The sequence below is a fragment of the Podarcis raffonei genome, chromosome 1 (assembly GCF_027172205.1).
Source record: "Podarcis raffonei isolate rPodRaf1 chromosome 1, rPodRaf1.pri, whole genome shotgun sequence".
Classification (NCBI taxonomy): Eukaryota; Metazoa; Chordata; class Lepidosauria; order Squamata; family Lacertidae; genus Podarcis; species Podarcis raffonei.
In genome coordinates, this window is record NC_070602.1 from 33,234,843 (window position 1) to 33,253,630 (window position 18,788).

Here is an 18,788-nt window from a genome sequence, read left to right on the forward strand (position 1 = left end):
TGGCAGCGGTGCGGCGGCAGCGGGAGGCCCCATTAGCTAAAGTGGTGCTTCAGGTTAAGAACAGTTTCAGGTTAAGAACAGACGTCCAGAACAAGTTAAGTTCTTAACCTGAGGTGCCACTGTATGCATGATAATGGAGAAGATGGTAAGAGATAAGCCCCCCCCCCCATCTCTCATTACACTAGAATTCCTGGGCATCCATTGAGGATGAATGTTGGAAGATTCAGGATAGACAAAGGAAGGTACATAGTTAACCTATGAAATCCATGCCTACACTTCCATTAGAGGCAGTGATGGCTCCCCACTTGGATGGCTTTAAAAGAGGATTAGGCAAATGCATGGAGACTACTAGCCATGATGGCTATGTTCTGTGGGAATGTTAAGGAAGGTAGGAGAGGATATATTGTTTTGATATGATCCCTCCTCACTCAGGCTAGTGAGCAAACAGCAGAGCACGTTGCCTTGCAACTTGTCACGAAGCTGTTGATGACTGGTGTCAGTATTTTAATTAAGTAATCCAGTCTGCCTTGTTGAGACTGGATTCTTCCTGGTAAATTTTCCCTTTTTTTCCTTCTTAAAATAATAACACAGTATAGTCTTCTTGAAAATAAAAATAAAGTTTTACTCACATTCAGTTCACTTCAATAACCTGAAGGCAGACTTCATTTTGTGGTTCACTTACCCTTGTAAAGTAAAACATGTAGAGAAAAGAAGTCTGAGCTAAATCTCAAGACTTGCAACTTGTGGGCTCCATCCTTTGTAAAGGATTAGCCATGTGCTGGCTAAGAACCAGGAGCAGTACAGTGGTACCTCGGGTTACAGACGCTTCAGGTTACAGAGTCCGCTAACCCAGAAATAGTACCTCGGGTTAAGAACTTTGCTTCAGGATGAGAAGAGAAATCGTGCTCTGGCAGCGGGAGGCCCCATTAGCTAAAGTGGTACCTCAGGTTAAGAACAGTTTCAGGTTAAGAACAGACCTCCAGAACGAATTAACCCGAAGTACCACTGTAGAGATACAGAAGAAGAAAATGGAGAAAAAAGGAAGGTGGCTGCATGCCCAGCCCCTTTTATTTGGGTCAGCTAGGGCAACACCTATCTACTTGGTCACACTCAGAGGGAGGTGGCTCCCAACAGGTATGACAGGAAGTCCTCCCTGTTTGGAGCCACATTCCCCTACATATCCATTCTAGGAAAACAGGGAATGTTGTACTTGACTGCTCTAGCAATACAACCTACATGTTCTGCTTCCATGATTGGAGGCAGTGTACTGTGGAATACCCAAAGCTGGCAATCACAAGAGAGGAAAGTGTGGTTGTACTCAAGTCCTGCTTGCGGACTCCTGTAAACATCTGGCTGGTCACTGTGAGAGCAGAACGTTGGACTAAATGGCTTTTTGGCACAATCCAGCAAGACTCTTATGTTCTTATGGCTTTCTCAAGCCTCTTGCTCCTCCTTCCTGGGAAGACCATTAAGTTTAATATGATGTATGCAACACCAGCAGCCAGGATCTTGGTCGCAATGAATTGGAAAAGTGAAATTACACCTACAAAGTCGGAATGGCAGGTAAAAATGTTAGAATACATCCAACTGGCAAAAAGGACAGGGAGAATTAGAAGGTACTCAGTGCAGAAGGTAAATAAAGAATTGACAATATTTAAAGTATATTATAAAAATTAAAATATATTATAAAAATTATTGTGATAGTAAAAATCTTCTGGCAGATCTTGAATGATTCTTGCAATGTTTAGTTAACAAATTAAAGAATCTTTCTCTGAAAGAAATTAGGAAACAATACAATAATATGATACTGTGTATAAAGTAACAAATCATAGAATCATAGAATCATAGAGTTGGAAGAGACCACAAGGGCCATCGAGTCCAACCCCCTGCCAAGCAGGAAACACCATCAGAGCACTCCTGACATATGGTTGTCAAGCCTCTGCTTAAAGACCTCCAAAGAAGGAGACTCCACCACACTCCTTGGCAGCAAATTCCACTGTCAAACAGCTCTTACTGTCAGGAAGTTCTTCCTAATGTTTAGGTGGAATCTTCTTTCTTGTAGTTTGGATCCATTGCTCCATGTCCGCTTCTCTGGAGCAGCAGAAAACAACCTTTCTCCCTCCTCTATGTGACATCCTTTTATATATTTGAACATGGCTATCATATCACCCCTTAACCTCCTCTTCTCCAGGCTAAACATGCCCAGCTCCCTTAGCCGTTCCTCATAAGGCATCGTTTCCAGGCCTTTGACCATTTTGGTTGCCCTCCTCTGGACACGTTCCAGTTTGTCAGTGTCCTTCTTGAACTGTGGTGCCCAGAACTGGACACAGTACTCCAGGTGAGGTCTGACCAGAGCAGAATACAGTGGCACTATTACTTCCCTTGATCTAGATGCTATACTCCTATTGATGCAGCCCAGAATTGCATTGGCTTTTTTTTTTGGAGAACCAGTTTTTTGAGAACAATTGTAAGTTTATTTTATCTCACTTATCTTTATTCTTTATTTTCTCTTTTTCTAATTTTCTCTGTGTCTTTCTTTTTTCCTTTTTTCCTTGTAGTGTATGTGCATAAATTGTTACATGGTATATTGTTGTGTAAATATGTGTTGAATGTTTAATAAAGATTTTATATTCCTTTTTTAAAAAAATGTCTAATATTATAGGTAAGTCAAGCTCAGATAATGGAGCTCAATGCAAAGAGCTTTGGGATGTAATGGACAGACTCAAGAGCCATATGTTTCCCATCCCTGCTTTATATTTGATTTTTTTTAAGTGCCCTATTTTCTGTAACTGGCTCTTAAATTTGAACCTGTATTACTTCTTTCATTCCTTCAGCACCTCACACCTGTGATTATAATTAGTCATATTTTATGTCTATGCACAGCAATGATAGCCATTAAAACCTTTGATGCACACCTACATAATACACTACTGGAATTCGAACATTTTTGGTGATGAGAATACAAACCCATTCATGACAAATGATGTGGTTCTTTTACTGCAGGATAAATAAACTTTAGGGTTATTTACTTTGGGTAACTCTTTCCAGCGTGTGAATGCTCTAATGTGATTCTGGATTACATACAGTCTTCCGAGTATTTCCACCTTACTGCAATATCGCCGTGTTATCTTTCTTTTTAAAATTTTTGTTGGCCACAAATTTAGAGATTGGTTAAAAGGCCACTTCAAACATTTGGCCCATAAAAATTCAGACAAAAGGATGAAGAAACTTTTTGAAGTTCTGAGCATCTGGTAAGCACAGATATCAAGAATGCAGATCAAAGGGAACAATGGATTCAATACACAACATTCATACAGTACATGTGTTTGATAGCTGATTATGGTTACTGGGTTTCCTGAGGAATGTTTGCTCAGCAGTGCAGGAGGGAAATATGTTGCTCCATCAATAAGCTGCTTCCTTTGTCTGATCAAAGTGGAGTTCAGTGAGAGAGTCAAAAAGGATGTAATTCAATGACCTCTTATGCCAGTTCAGACCTGTGAAAGTCAATGGGACTACATCAGAGCAAGTGGCTATTGAACTTCTCTACAAATTGTTAAAGCAGAAGAGATTTGATGTAGGAAAGATCAATTATATACCATGATGAGGTTATTCTAGTTAGCACTTTATATTTCAAGGTGTCCTAAACGTTTTCTGCATATTCTCTACAAATGACAGCAGTTGCCACAGGATGTTGGAAGATAAATCAAGGAGTTTTTCTGTTTCGTTTCCAAACTTTTACAGTAATCAAGCACTGTTTGGCAATAAAGATTTCCTGCATATCTTGTCCACGTGCTTATCTCCAAAATTAGGCCAAAGGCCCACCTAGTCCAGCCAGTGTGGTGTAGTGCTTAAGAGCGGTAGACTCATAATCTGGTGAACCGGGTTCATGTCTCCGCTCCTCCACATGCAGCTGCTGGGTGACCTTGGGCTAGTCACACTTCTCTGAAGTCTCTCAGCCTCACTCACCTCACAGAGTGTTTGTTGTGGGGGAGGAGGGGAAAGGAGAATGCTAGCCGCTTTGAGACTCCTTCGGGTAGTGATAAAGTGGGATATCAAATCCAAACTCTTCTTCTTCCTCCTCTACTCACAGTGGTCAACTGGATGCCTAAGGGAAGCCTGCAAGCAGGTCCCAAGTGCAACAGCACCCTCTCCACCTGTGATTCCTAGCAACTGGTATTTAGCGGTATACTGCCTCCAAGGTAGAACATGCCCATCACAGCTAGTAGGCGTTAAAAGCCTTATCTTCCACAAATTTGTCTAATCCTCTTTTAAAGCCATTCAGGTTGGTGGCCATTATTACATCATGTTAGAGTGCATTGTGCAGTTGAACTGGGTCAATTCAGAGCCAAGTTGGCTTGTAAATATCAGTGGCAGATCTTGGGGCCTCAAATTTCAGTGGCGCTCTGTACAACCATCAACATTTGGTGCCCCCCACCCCGCCTCTCACACTCCACTCTAAATAATCATTGTGGTGCCCTCCAGTTAAATTGCTGGATGATGATGATGATGATAAATTTTATTTATTTATACCCCACCGTCCCCAGCCAGAGTGGCTAACACCAATAAAATCACAGTAAAAACATAATAGGGGGGAAAGAGGGGGGACTAATTTAAAATACAGGTTAAAATGCAATTTAAAATGCAGCCTCATTTAAAAATAGCCAAAGATCAAGACCATAAGGGGAGGGAAACATAAGGGTCAGACTGAGTCCAAACCAGGGGGAACAGCTCTGTCTTGCAGGCCCTGCGGAAAGATGTCAAGTCCAGCAGGGCCCTGGTCTCTTGTGACAGAGCGTTCCACCAAGTCAAGGCCAATACTGAAAAGGCCCTGGCCCTAGTTGAGACCAATCTAACCACCTTGTGACTTGGGACCTCCAAAATGTTGTCATTCATGGACCTTAAGGTCCTCCGCGGGGCATACCAGGAGAGGCGGTCCCGTAGGTACGTGGATCCTAGGATGCACAACAAGTGTACATTTCCCACAAAAGAGACACAAAACTTTTGATTCCTGAGTATGCTGAAGCTATCCAATATTAGAAGCACTCCGCTAAATCTGCCTTTGTAAATATTATGCTTTGAGTGGATGAATACTTAGTACAGCGTGTGATGGAACAAAACAACTGATGCACTGATATGTACAAACAATGTGAAAATATCTATAAAGAATAGTTTGTACTTCCAAAATTTCTGGTGGCCTTGTAAATCAGGATTGCTTGTTGGATGGATGGCTTTTGTTGTTTCTGAATATCCAAATATAGCAACAGTCCTATTTATAGCACAATTGCCTATCCATGCCCATGTTTGATATCAGTGCTAGGGGAAGTATGTAGCACAGAGAGCATTAACACATGTCCTCATTGCTCACTACTCCTTTTCAGACTCCAATAGAATGATGATCAAGACACTGGCAAGGACATGTCTTTGACACTTTATGAGATTATTTCCTACCACAAATCCAAGCAGTCTTATGGCGGACTTAATTTATGCCAGATGGTCATTCACTCTTCCAGCTCTTAGAACTGCACCTCACAGAAAACCTTCTTCCTTGGTAATATTTCATCTGACCCAATAGGCCAGCTCAGGACTACAGCACACAGAGATTTACACTTCTAAGTGTCATGCTGAGTGTCTGGAGCTGAACAAGGACAAACAGGCAAATTTTGTGGTGGCTTATTTGCTGAGGATTTGTTTGAAACTTGTGAATGCCATACATCTTTAAAGGACTGGGATTACCCTACCTGACTAATCAGGAAAGAGAGAAATCTTAGAAATGAGACAATTATGGAAATCAGGAAGCAATTTAATTGTCTGGAAACATCTTAATTGGGATGAATATCATTTTCTTAAATGTATCATTTTCTTAAAGTAATAGTGTTACTGGGGGGGTGCATAATGAAAAAAGAGCTTTTAAGTACAACATATTCAGCTATTGAAATTAAATATGTGAAAGAAGACATGTATGCTTACTGCTGACAATAATGTGATTAAACATGCTAGTTACCATTGCTGTATAATGTTAATCGGGAATTGCTTAAACTTGTCTATTAGTATTAGGTGCAATTTTCTACACACCTAGGAGTAAGTCCCTTTGAAATATCTGGTGCTTACATCTGAGTAGACCTATATAGGATTGCACTGTAAATCTATTCAGGGGTGGGGAAACAACAAGGAATGGCTAATATATTCATGCATTGCCACCCACTTTGAGAGGCAGAATGCTGTGCTTTATGAACCTTTGCTCTAATTTAACAGGGTAATTAAAGAAGAAACACTAATGCAGCAAAAAGCATTTCTAAGACTTGCTGCCTGATTCTGTGCAGAAGTGAGCATCCCCCAGACCAGTAAAATGAAATTATTTTGTATTTCAAGTCTATTTACATTTCTCTGCTGGCATTCTGTTATGCTGTATTTTTCTAAATTGATTTCTACATATTTTTATTTGCTTGTTCTATTTTATTTAAAATGTATCTAGCTCAGTGGGGGAACATCTGCTTTCCATTTGGAAGGTCCCCAGTTAAATTAACAGACTCTGTAGGCAGGAATGGGGGGAGAAACCCCTGGATAGCTGCCATTAATCAACATATTAAGACAATACTGAGCTGCATGGGCCAATGTCCTGACTCTGTATAAGCAGATTCCTATGTTCCTATATCTTACCTGCTCTTTATCCAAAGATTCAAGGGCAGTATGCAAGAGTGTGAATAAAATTAATTCATGTGACATAAAAATGCACTTTGAAACCATTTTTAAAACTAATATATGATCATAACAAAATACAAAAGTACAAAACTACCTCCCTAAATGCTAAGAACAGAAGACAATTCCAAAAGTCATCTGCAAATTAAATTGCCTAAGCTAATAGGAAAGTGTTGACCTGGCACTGTAAAACTTGTAATGTTAGCTTGTAATACTTCTAAGCAATGCTATTTTTCTTGAAAAAGAGGTGCCAGAACTTACCATGATCTCCCTTGTTCTCTTATACCAGGGGACAGCAAACTTTTTCAGCAGGGGGCTGGTCCACTGTCCCTCAGACCTTGTGGGGGGCCGGACTATATTGGGGGGGGGGGAATGAACGAATTCCTATGCCCCACAAATAACCCAGAGATGCATTTTAAATAAAAGCACACATTCTACTCATGTAAAAACACCAGACAGGCCCCACAAACAACCCAGAGATGCATTTTAAATAAAAGGGTACATTCTACTCATGTAAAAACATGCTGATTCCCGGACTGTCCGCGGGCCGGAATTAGAAGACGATTGGGCCTTAGTTTGCCTACCCATGTCTTATACAGTCAAACCTTGGTTGTTGAACATAATCCATTCTGGAAGCCTGTTCGTCTTCCGAAATGTTCGACAACCAAGGCCCAGCTTCTGATTGGTTGCAGGAGCTTCCTGCACTCAAGCGGAAGCTGTATCAGACGTTTGGCTTCCGAAAAACATTTGAAAACTGGAGCATTTCCTTCCAGGTTGTTGGCGTTCGGGAGCCGAAATGTTCCAAAATGAAGGCGTTCAGGAGCCGAGGTTTGACTGTAATGGCAATGGTGCCCACCTGAGAGGTTCCAGAATGGCGTTCTAGCAAGTTCCAGCTGAAAAAAAGCCCTGCTTCTAAGCTTGTAATGTGACACACTCCATCCTGGTGTTCTCTAGAAGGTTTGGACTACAACTCCCATGAGCCTCAGCCAGCACAGCCATGCTGGCTGCAACTGATGGGTGTTAACGTCCAAAAACATCTGGTGGGCACCAAGATTGGGAAGGCTGCTGTAATGTTGGTTATTATTTTTATGGAAAGGCACGTCACGCTTTTGTTGTTTGTTGTTGTTTAGTCGTTTAGTCGTGTCCGACTCTTCGTGTCCCCATGGACCAGAGCACGCCAGGCACTTCTGTCTTTCACTGCCTCCCACAGTTTGGTCAAACTCATGTTGGTAGCTTCGAGAACACTGTCCAACCATCTTGTCCTCTGTCGTCCCCTTCTCCTTGTGCCCTCCATTTTCCCCAACATCAGGGTCTTTTCCAGGGAGTCTTCTCTTCTCATGAGGTGGCCAAAGTACTGGTGCCTCAGCTTCAGGATCTGTCCTTCCAGTGAGCACTCAGGGCTGATTTCCTTAAGAATGGATAGGTTTGATCTTCTTTCAGTCCATGGGACTCTCAAGAGTCTCCTCCAGCACCATAATTCAAAAGCATCAATTCTTCGGCGATCAGCCTTCTTTATGGTCCAGCTCTCACTTCCATACATCACTACAGTACTGGGAAAAGCATAGCTTTTACTATACGGACCTTTGTCGGCAAGGTGATGTCTCTATTTTTTAGCTTTTTAGCGTGTGAAATAAGTGCAATTGTGCGGTAGTTGGAGCATTCTTTAGCACTGCCCTTCTTTGGGATTGGGATGTAGACTGATCTTTTCCAATCCTCTGGCCACTGCTGAGTTTTCCAAACTTGCTGGCATATTGAGTGTAGCGCCTTAACAGCGTCATCTTTTAAAATTTTAAATGGTTCAGCTGGAATACCATCACTTCCACTGGCCTTGTAATTTGCAGTGCTTACGTCACGCTTAAACATGACTAATAAACATATAGATAATAATACTAACAAGGAGAAGAACACAAATTACAGCTGGCATCTATTTAATGGAGTGTGTAGGACTTGCACCCAATTATGGGTGCATATAATTTTCCTATCTGTGATTATTTTTTTACAGTAAGTTCTACTGATTGCAATGGGACTTACTCCATAGTGAGGTTGGAATTTTGTTACCTCTGGCAAACATGCCTCTCATCACAAGGTTTGCTACACAACATCAGCAGATGTGGTATTTGCCCACCCAATTATTCTCAGCTGTAAGCACCCCTTCCATTAGGTGTTATCAACCTGCAGACATATGTTTGCTGAGGTCATGTGTAGTTCTGAAACTGATTTAAATGGTTAAATGAAGATATGGGAATATGGTAGCTTATATGATTGCATCAGGAAGAGCTATGCAGGATATTGGAAACAGAAGAAGGTTTTGTTAATTTTCTGGCTTCAGTGCCATATGGCACAAAATGGGGTGTAAAACATAAATGTGCTTAGACATCAGAAATTAAAGTTCCTACAAGCAGAGAGTCATTAAATAAGAGAATGCTGCAGTTTCCAAGATATACTGACAATGCTCAGAAAAACAATAGGCAAAAGGCAGATTCCTTTTATACAAATAAATCAACTCTTTTTGTCTTCTGTAAAAAAAGATCTCAAACAGATATGAAAGGATACGTTGTCTCTCTATTATAAAAGACACATTTTAAAATAAATTGAAGGTGCACTATTTGGCTGCGTAAAAGACTGAAATTAAAACCAGATATGTTTTCTAGCAGCCAAATGCTAACTGCATCATAGCAGCAAATAGCCGTTTATGATGGGGTGCAAGTAATGAAATTACAACTTCTGGTCTTATAATTGCTTTATTGAAGGAAGGGACGGTTTAGCTCTGTAGCAATATAGATTGCCTGAGCAAGCTTTGGCTTTAGATTCCAATAAAGATTGCTTAAGCAGGTTTGGCTTGTGACACTGGTCAAGTAAAGAATAAGAGGAGCCACGTAGGCTCAAAAGACGGGGAAATGGGTAAGGAACGTGCTTAACGTGATTATCCTCCTAAGGTGTGCCTATAGGTTGGCAATTGGTGATTGGTGGAAGGAAGGTGTACCTATAGGTTGGCAATTGGTGATTGGTGGAAGGGAGGTGTACCTATAGGTTGGCAATTGGTGATTGGTGGAAGGGAGGTGTACCTATAGGTTGGCAATTGGTGATTGGTGGAGAAATGTGTACCTACAGTATAAGAATGCCTGCCAAATGCCATGTATTTACAGCCAGTCTTTCAGAATTTATTCTGCTGGTTGTCTCTGTGCACAGATAATAAACTGCTTTTCTCCAAAGAAGATTTTGCTTTCCTGGTACTTTTGTTCCCTCCAAGGTCCGGGGATGGCGTGGCTGATGGATCCCTAGGTAAATAAGGCTTCATTTCTTTGGGGGCTCGTCCGGGATAAGCCCCCTCCCCAAATACGGACCGGAGGGCCAGGCTCAACCAAGGTGAACAGCTCAGCAGCGTTTGCAGGCTTCAGCGCGCACCCCGCCTGTTTCGTGGGGGAAGCCGGCCACACTGTCCTGTAGTGGAGACATCTTGTTGAGGGAGAAAAACAAAGAGGACGGCGCCGAGGGGACAGGTCCGCAGCGGAAAACGGTAAGCCCAAGGGAAAAGGGCGTGGGCCCAAGGGAAAAGGGCGAGGCCTGATCAGCCTCAACTGGTTGTGCAGTAGAGTGCCGCCAGTAAGGTTTGGTAAAAAGGGAAACAGGGGGAAATTATTTTGGTGTATTTAGTGTGTTACATGTTGAAATTATATTGGTGTGTTTTGTATGTTGTATGTTGCATGTCAGATACTCTAGTGACTGAATTGTCAAGTGTGGGCCAGGGCTTAGTGTCCCCCTTGGCCGAGCGATTGTAGGGCTGTAGTGTGTGGAGTGTGAAAGAATTTACAACCTGTTAGGAGCAGAGTATCTGGAAAAAAAAAAAAAAAAAATGGGGTCTGGGGCAAGCCAATGTAGTCCTCTGGAATGTTTTTTAAACAACTGGAAAGCAGCCACAAAGCATGATGATTGGGGAATCAAATTGAGAAGACAGAGGATGAGGACATTGTGTGAAGTTGATTGGCCCCAACAAACTAATTGGCCATCGGAGGGCAGTCTTAATTTGCAACTAATCAGCCCACTATATCAAAATATCTTGAATGTCCACCCAGACCAGATCCCTTATATTTCTACTTGGAAAACCAATGTAGAAAAGAACCCACCGTGGTTGAAAGCCTGCCGAGGCGACGCCCCACAAAGTACAGTTTGTGCAGTTCGACCGGCAGGGAAGTTAGAAAGGCCCCCAGTGATACCAGACCCAGAAGATGAGGAGGGAGGAATTATTAAACCACCTCCACCCTATGCTCCACCAACTGCCCCTCAGGCAATTCCACCAGGCCCAGGTCCCCAGGCACTGGGAGGAGCTGGCCCCCAGCCCAAACCCAAGACTGATGAGTCAGAAGGAGAAGAGGATGATGAGGATGAAGAGTTTGTAGAAAGATTAGTCAAGCTGACAAATAATAACAAGACATGGACAGAGGAGCAGGCAGAACGTTTAAGGAAGTATGTGGAACCTTATGCAAAAGAAGTGGATGTCAGCCACTATTTGTTAAAGGCAGCGGAATGTACAGGGCAACATAAAAGGAAGTGGCAGAGAGAGTGGGGAAGGGCGGCGAAAAGAGTGACCCTCCATAGGGCACATAAAGCACAGAAAAAGGGCGCGGCCAGAGTGATGCCTCTGCGTAGAGTGTATGACCCTCCGGCCCCTGCGGGACCTAACGGGGTGGTGCCCAATAGAACTTATACAGTTCAACATGTCCCCTTCTCTAGTGCAGATGTTTGTAATTGGAGGAACCAAAACCCTTCATTTGAGGAAAACCCAGCAAAAATAATAAAGCTGTTTGAGGGAATTTTCAAAACCTACAATCCGACTTTTGATGATGTGCAATATTTGATGGATGCCCTGCTAACTACAGAAGAGGCTAGGCGAATTCATGCTGAAGCCCGAGCACACATGAGAGCGCAGGGGGCAGGAGATCAAGCTGTTGCAACAGGATATCCTGAAAATACACCGAATTGGGATTATCAGACCACTGAGGGGCAAAACGCCCTCACCACTTATCGCCAGAATGTCTTAAATGGCATGAGAAGGGCAGCCAGGAAGCCTACTAATTTTGCCAAGATCAGGGAGATAATGCAAGGGAGTGAGGAGCCCCCAGGCGCCTATCTGGAAAGACTGAAGGAAGCCTACCGCCAGTATACCCCTGTGGACCCAGATGAGGCTGTCAATGCCCCTATCATAAAAACTGCCTTTGTAGCTCAGGCAGCACCCGATGTCCGCCGAAAAATCCAGAAACACGAGGCTTTCATGGGCCACACCCTTGAGTGGATGCTAGAATTGGCTCAAACCACTTATAATCAGAGGGAGGAAGAGGCACAAAAGAAGAAAGAGAAATATCAAGCAAAAAAGTTGATGGCATTACAGGCTACCACACCCACCCCTCATAAAAGAGGAAGCACCCAGGGAGGAGGACAAGGCCGTCTGGGGAGGAACCAGTGCGCCATCTGCTGGCAGGAAGGGCACTGGAAAAGAGAATGCCCACAGGCTCACTTAGATGGAAGAGGACGAGGAGAACGAGTCCCAGGGCCAAACCCCGTGGGATCTGGACAGGAACTGAGACCCTGGACATTGGCGAATGTTGGCAGGGGTAGAGGACAAGGACAGGGACCCCCCTGGCACCCCCCAACCCAAAGACAGCCCGGCGCAATGAGCCTGAGAGAGAAAGAAGAAGAATATTAGGACAGACCGGGCCCAGCTGATTTAGGTTCCCGTGAGCCCATGGTCAAAATACAAACAGGGAGCCGAACCATCCCCTTCATGGTTGACACCGGAGCCGCCCACTCTGTTTTGCCAGTACCAGTATCCAAGCCCACCAAGCAAACAATTAATATAATAGGAGCTACAGGCAAATCACAAAGAGCCCCATTCCTGCAATCTGTTGCTTGTAGCTTGGGCGGTCAAGTGGTCCAACACAAGTTTTTGTATATACCGGAGTGTCCCATCCCATTATTGGGCCGAGACCTGCTATCAAAATTACAAGCCCAGATTTCTTTCCAACCAACGGGAGAAGTAACAATGACCACAGGGCCAGCAGGGGAATTCTCCTTAGAGGTACCCTTAAGGGAACATTGGCGCTTAATGATGGTAAAAGAAGAGGAGGGGATTATTTCAGAGGACCTCCTGCAAGAAGTTACCCCTGATGTGTGGGCAGAAAGCAACCCGCCCGGAATGGCAAAGAACATCCCACCTATAATAGTCAAGCCCAAGCCATTCGCCAACCCTGTGGCTGTGAACCAATATCCTATCCCCCGAAGAGCTGCGGAGGGAGTATGGGTACATTTGGAACGGTTACTTCGCCATGGCATCCTGAGACAGTGTCAATCTCAGTGGAACACCCCACTCTTGCCGGTGAAGAAGGAAGATGGCACGTACCGTCCAGTCCAAGACCTTCGATTGGTCAACCAGGCCGTGGAAACCCTCCACCCCAATGTGCCCAATCCTTACACGCTGCTGAGTCTAATACCTCCTACTGCATGTTGTTTCACAGTATTGGACTTGAAGGATGCATTTTTCTGCTGCCGCCTGGCAGAGGAAAGTCAGCCCCTGTTTGCATTTCAATGGACAGATCCAGGAACAGGCACCAGGGTGCAATACACGTGGACAAGGCTTCCACAAGGCTTCAAGAATTCTCCAACCCTTTTTGGGGTAGCATTGGCATCGGACTTGTCTAGCTTCCCCACCAGCCCACGCAGAGTCTTGTTGCAGTACGTGGATGATCTTCTTTTGGCTTGTTCAGACAAAGACACGTGTATGGAAGCCACCAAGGACTTGCTGAACCATCTGGGTGAAGCGGGATACCGAGTATCTAAGAAAAAAGCCCAAATATGCCAACCTACCGTGAAATATCTTGGATTTGATATATCTTATCAGCAACGGACCCTAAGGGAAGAGAGGAAGCAAGCCATTACCCAGATTCCAAAACCAAAAAATCGCAGAGAACTTCGTGGCTTTCTGGGATCGGCAGGATTCTGTAGAATATGGATACCAGACTACAGCACAATTGCCAAGCCTCTGCACGAATCAACCAGAGGGACGGAAAAGGACCCCTTTGTGTGGGGAGAAGAGCAGCAACAGGCCTTCCAGGATTTGAAAAGGGCATTGCAACAAGCACCAGCGCTGGGTATCCCAAATCCAGAAAAGCCTTTCTCCCTGTTTGTGGATGAAGACCAGGGAACAGCAAAGGGAGTGCTATGCCAAAAACTGGGAAGCTGGCAACAGCCTGTGGCATACCTATCTGAGCGCCTGACACCTACAGAACAAGGTTTACCGCCATGTATGAGAGCAGTTGTGGCAGTAGCTACCCTACTGAATAAGGCAGACAAATTTACTTTTGGCCAAGACACTGTTTGTGTGACCCCGCATGCAGTCCCAGCTCTGCTCGACATGAAGGGTACCTATTTCCTCTCCCAAGCAAGGATGAGAAAGTGCCAGATGCTGTTGTTGCACCCGCGTTTGAAGTTCCAGGTTACTACCGCCCTCAACCCAGCTACCCTGTTACCGGTAGGAGAAGGTGAGGAGCAGACGCACGATTGCATTGAAGTGATGGATGAAGTATATTCCAGCAGACCTGACCTAAAAGATGAGGCAAACCCCCACTGGCCTTCATGGTTTGTAGATGGAAGCAGCTTTGTTGAGACTGGACAGCGGAAAGCAGGCTATGCAGTGGTAGCCCTGGAAGACCAGGTGATCGAAGCAAAATCACTCCCGCCTGGAACATCGGCCCAGCTGGCAGAGCTAACTGCGCTTACCAGAGCCCTGAACCTGGCAAAGGGACAGGAGATAAACATTTATACAGATTCTAAGTATGCATTCCTGACTTTACATGCCCGTGGAGCCTTATGGAAAGAAAGAGGTTTGCTTACCTCCAGAGGAAACCAGGTGGCCCACCCACAAGCTCTATTGAACCTTCTGGATGCTGTATGGGAGCCCGAGGCAGTGGCAGTTATCCATTGCTATGGCCACAAGACTGGACCAGGGGAAGTGGCCAGAGGAAACCGATTGGCAGACAGAGTAGCCAAGGAAGCAGCCCAAGAACTGGCCCCCGCCTCGGTTATTGGAGCACTGGTCCCAGAAGAGATTTTAAGCACCGCTGACAAGCCAGCTTACACAAAGCAGGAAAAGGACACTGCAGACGCCCAGGAACTGACATTGTCCAAAGAAGGATGGTACCTTACCCATGATGACAGGATATGGATTCCAGAGTCTCTTTCTCGGCAGATAATTCAGAGATATCATGGTTCAACCCACATAGGACCCGATGCTACAACCAAGCAGCTGGGGAAGTGCTTCTATATAGCCCACCTCTACCAACTGGCAGCCCAGATCTCCAGGAAATGCCTGCTATGCCAAAAGAATAATCCCAGAGCCGGACCACTGGCTCCCCCAGGGAGTCAGCATAGTGGAACTGCACCTATGGAAGATCTTGTCGTGGACTTTACTGAATTACCCCGTTGTGGACTACACCGCTACCTGCTGGTGGCAGTGTGCACCTACACCGGATGGGTCGAAGCATGGCCAACAAAGACTGAAAAGGCATTTGAAGTAACCAGGTGCCTGCTTAGGGAAATCATCCCTCGCTATGGATTGCCAAGGTCCATAGGATCTGATAATGGACCAGCATTTGTTCACGCAGTCCTACAGGGACTGGTAAAGGCGCTCCAGATCAACTGGAAGCTGCATACTGCTTATAGACCCCAGAGTTCTGGAAAGGTAGAGAGAATGAACAGAACTCTAAAGAATCAGCTGTCCAAGCTGACGCAGGAGACCGGGTCTAATTGGGTGGCCATGTTGCCCTTGGCATTGCTCAGGGTCCGCAGCCTCCCGTCAAAGCGGACCCATTTGTCACCATTTGAGGTTTTGTTTGGGAGACCAGTCCCCTATGTTAGAATGTTAACTCCATATGCTAGCCAAGATATGCAATTGAATAACTATGTACAGTCACTCTCCCAAGTTCTCTCCTGTTTCAACAGGTGGACCCAGGCTCGCACCCCATGTGTGTTAACTGAACCGTTCCATCAGTTCGAGCCAGGTGATGAAGTGTGGGTGAAAGACTGGCAGCGAGCCCCCCTACAGCCTTGCTGGAAGGGACCATACACTGTGCTACTTTCTACACCTACTGCTGTGAAGGTTGCTGGCATCACCCCGTGGGTCCACCATACTCGAGTGAAGAAAGCTATTTCAGACTGGACAGTTACACCAGATCCAGAGAACTCCCTCCGGCTGACTATCGCCAGACGCCTGGCAGACGACCGCTCTGCTGATATCACACCGGAAGCTGATATCTCTACGCACAGCTGAAGAATTGGATGGGAGGGGCGCCCACCGGGAGCGCCTCCAACGTTCCAGCCTTGCAGCCTTTGTCCCCTGATAACGTCCAGAACCCTGAACGAACTTTAGTATGCATTATATGGTATGAGGAGGAAGCAGTGGGGATTTTGACACCAAGCATTTGCAGTTTACAGGCGGCTACCTATTCGTGTGGGTGTGTAGTGGCCCATCCACCGTGGGTACCCTCTCCTTGGGGGGCAAGGTTATCCTCCACCCATCAGGGGTACCATCATCCCCCGGGGATTGAGGAGTTTTATCTCCACACCATAGGGTTTGACGCTTGGAGGTATCCCCGACCTTGTTTCCCTAACCAACTTGAGCGTCCGGATAACCCCAACCCCCTTTCCAGACCCATACCATGACTGATCTGTGGTGGGGAGAGCCCTGGCATTCTTGGGGTTGGTGGGTGGGAGTTATCTCAACTGCCCTTGTCACGTGGATGTGTCTCTTTTTTTGCTGGCACGAGCGCCATAGAATTTGCGGGAAGAAGCGTCCCTCCTCCATCCCACTGACAGTTCTCCTTCTCTTCCTAGTTGGGGAACCCGCCTGCGCTCTGGCCCAGGGGGAAGTAGGGTCCTGGATCTCCCAGGTAAACATTACCCGTATCATGGTCACGCGGGGCATCCACAACCCTTACAACCGCTGGCTGCAAACGGCAGAAATGGTAGCTAAGGAGGAGAATAGGACCCGTTGCCTTGTTTGTGCCTTGGGACCTCTGGATGCGGCTGGGGGCATGCCCCTGCTTCCGTTGCCTCTTAATCGGACCCGAATCCAGTATACTGGAAGTAAATTCCAGTGGGGCCCATACTGGAATCATCCCTATCCCCTCCGTGTTTATCGGATTCCCGGATGGTTCTGTGTCAACCAGACCAAAAATGCCACCCTTGGACACAATATAACTTTTACTGGGCGCTCCTCATGCAAGTGTACGTGTAACCCCACTGATACCACTGAGTGTGGCGGAGCCTGCACCAATTTAAATCTTTTAGCTTTTAGTTCTATGGGTGACCATATGGCCACCCAGAACAAGGATCCTGTATATTGGATTTGTGGGACAAAGGCTTTCCACCACCTCCCCAACGGTTGGTGGGGCAATTGTTATCCAGCCTTCCTTTTACCCCCCATGTGGCTGCTCCCTACCACCTTATTTCCCCATCGCAATCACAGATCTGTTGATATCACGAATATAGCCTCAGGGAGCAAGCAGACGTGGGGAAAGGATGAATGGCCACCTGAGCGAATAATTGCCCACTATGATCCGGCCTCCTGGAACCCTGGTGAGTTAGTAGCAGGTGCCAGAGAGCCCATGTACAATCTAAATCGCATAATCCGACTCCAGGCAGTAGTAGAGATTGTGGCCAATGCAACGGCCACCGCCCTTCGCCTTGTTGCTACCCAGCTGGATGAGACCCGCACTGCTGTCCTCCAGCTGCGTTTGGGAATGGACTTTATTCTGGCCAAACAAGGAGGATTTTGTGCTGCCCTCAACCTGACTGGTGGAGCATGCTGCTTCAATATTTCAGATCATGGTGAAGCCATCCGTAATCTAGCCGCAAGTATTGAGAAGGTGGCACACGTCCCTGTACAAGTGTGGGAAGGATGGAATATGTCTTGGCTAGATAAGCTTTTGCCAAATGGGTGGCTCAGAGGAATGTTTTTTATGCTCTTAGGACCAATTTTATTTTTATTGCTTCTTTGCTTCTGTATTCCCTGCTTGGTGCAATGCTTGCAAAATATGGTGCACAAAACAATGTCGCGCATGATGGGTCCCCGAGTGATAGCTTTGATGCGTGAATACCAGCCTATTGCCTTGGACGAGCCAGAAGGCTGTCCAAAAGAAGAGGAGGGAATGAAGGAAGGGACGGTTTAGCTCTGTAGCAATATAGATTGCCTGAGCAAGCTTTGGCTTTAGATTCCAATAAAGATTGCTTAAGCAGGTTTGGCTTGTGACACTGGTCAAGTAAAGAATAAGAGGAGCCACGTAGGCTCAAAAGACGGGGAAATGGGTAAGGAACGTGCTTAACGTGATTATCCTCCTAAGGTGTGCCTATAGGTTGGCAATTGGTGATTGGTGGAAGGAAGGTGTACCTATAGGTTGGCAATTGGTGATTGGTGGAAGGGAGGTGTACCTATAGGTTGGCAATTGGTGATTGGTGGAAGGGAGGTGTACCTATAGGTTGGCAATTGGTGATTGGTGGAGAAATGTGTACCTACAGTATAAGAATGCCTGCCAAATGCCATGTATTTACAGCCAGTCTTTCAGAATTTATTCTGCTGGTTGTCTCTGTGCACAGATAATAAACTGCTTTTCTCCAAAGAAGATTTTGCTTTCCTGGTACTTTTGTTCCCTCCAAGGTCCGGGGATGGCGTGGCTGATGGATCCCTAGGTAAATAAGGCTTCATTATGAATCTAAAAGCAAAAGCCAAAAAGGATATACCTGAATAGTCCTGCTGTGATCTTCAGAGGAAAATCTAGCTGTGCCTGCTGTGACTGGGTGCTCTGACATCACAATAATCCTGGTCGCTCTCATGGGTCCTGGCCCCTTTGGCTGCCACTGATTTAGCAGCAGTGATGTCACAATTTGAGCCTTAAAGAAGGACTTTGAGCAAAGCTTTGATTATGAATTCTGGGGTCTGTGATCAACTCATGGAAGATAAACCAACAGGGCTTTTTAGTGACATATGCACATCTGAGTCTTTTTTTGAGACAGACAATCCTCTTAGACCCAGTGTGCTCCACTTC

At 45.5% G+C, this 18,788-nt stretch overlaps 2 protein-coding genes across 2 annotated transcripts; both read left to right on the forward strand.

The window, feature by feature from the left end:
* Positions 1 to 9,762: 9,762 nt before the first annotated feature.
* Positions 9,763 to 18,035, forward strand: LOC128409588 (syncytin-2-like). Its single transcript, XM_053380171.1, has 2 exons — positions 9,763 to 10,213; positions 15,688 to 18,035. Exon 2 carries the CDS (start codon positions 16,404 to 16,406, stop codon positions 17,913 to 17,915), a length of 1,512 nt encoding a protein of 503 aa, XP_053236146.1. The 5' UTR covers positions 9,763 to 10,213; positions 15,688 to 16,403; the 3' UTR covers positions 17,916 to 18,035.
* On the forward strand, positions 10,538 to 16,376 carry LOC128402406 (uncharacterized). The gene is given in 3 exon segments (XM_053366484.1): positions 10,538 to 15,681; positions 16,031 to 16,056; positions 16,366 to 16,376. Coding segments are annotated over 3 exon segments (4,389 nt in total). The 5' UTR covers positions 10,538 to 11,329.
* Positions 18,036 to 18,788: the final 753 nt, after the last annotated feature.